The 1052-nt window shown below is 47.8% G+C and overlaps 1 protein-coding gene across 1 annotated transcript in view; it reads right to left on the bottom strand.

Annotated features, from left to right (window-relative positions):
• The window catches only part of LOC130588351 (prefoldin subunit 6-like), a 2595-nt gene extending 2404 nt beyond the window's left edge, over positions 1–191 (bottom strand). Inside the window, exon 1 of the mRNA XM_057389283.1 lies at positions 8–191. Coding sequence (XP_057245266.1) covers positions 8–85 — 78 coding nt within the window. The 5' untranslated portion in view covers positions 86–191. The remainder of the gene's footprint in view (positions 1–7) is intronic.
• Between the last annotated feature and the right edge of the window lie 861 nt (positions 192–1052).

Here is a 1052-nt window from a genome sequence, read left to right as displayed (position 1 = left end):
GGGTTTTTTTGGGGCTCTCACCTTTCTGCAGTTGTTGATATTTCTCCAGCTCCGCCTGGAGCTTCTTCTGCAGCGACTCCGCCATGGGGAGGCTTTTCTGGGGTAAAATTTGGGTTTTTTGAGTAAAATTTGGGGTTTTAGGGTCACAATCACCTCAGGAATGCCCAAAATTCCCATTTTTCCCCCCAAAATTCCTCCTTTTCCCCCCAAATCCCTCCCCACTCCAAAGATTCCCCAAATCTCTCCCAATTCTGCCCAAAATCGCCTCAGGAATCCCCAAAATTCCCTTTTTTCCCCAAAAAAATTCCTTTTCCTCCCAAAATTCCCAATTTTTCCCCGTAAAATTCCAGTTTTTCCCCAAATCCCTCCCCACTCTCAAAATTCCCCAAATCTCTCCAAATTCCCCCTGGATCAATCAATACCCACCCCAAATCCCCCACCTGATCAACCCAGACCCCACAAAATTCCTCAAATTCTCCCCAGAAATCCCCACATTTCCCCAAAATCTCTGAAATTCCTCAAATTCTCCTCAAAATTCCCCTCAGGAACCCCCCAAAACCCCCGGGACTCCAAAATTCACCAAATTCCCCCAAAATTCCCCTCAGAAACCCTCAAATCTTCCCGGGACTCCAAAAATCCCAGAATTCTCCCCAAAATTCCCCTCAGGAATCCCCAAATCTTCCCGGGAACCCAAAATTCCCCAAATTCCACCAAAACCCACCCCGGGACCCCTAAAATCTCTCCGGGACCGCGAAATTTCCAAAATTCTCCCCCAAAAATCCCGAATTTCCCCCCAAATTTCCTCAAAAACCCGAAAATTTTCCCCAAAATTCCCCCCAAAACCGCCCCGGGACCCCCAAATGCTGCCGGGACCCCGAAATTCCCCAAATTCTCCCCAAAATTCCCCCAAATTTCCTCACAAATCCCCAAATGTTCCCAAAATCCCCACAATTTTCCCCAAATTTCCCCCTCAGGAACCCAAAATTCCCCAAATCCCCCCGAGAAACCCGAAATTCTCCAAAATCTCCCCAAAATTCCCCCAAATTCCCCAA

This window comes from Malurus melanocephalus, unplaced genomic scaffold, assembly GCF_030028575.1.
Source record: "Malurus melanocephalus ecotype Western Australia unplaced genomic scaffold, MMel_1.1 scaffold_4530, whole genome shotgun sequence".
NCBI classification, from domain to species: Eukaryota; Metazoa; Chordata; class Aves; order Passeriformes; family Maluridae; genus Malurus; species Malurus melanocephalus.
The sequence above is the reverse complement of the archived record's forward strand: the minus strand, read 5'-3'. Positions and strand labels throughout refer to the sequence as shown.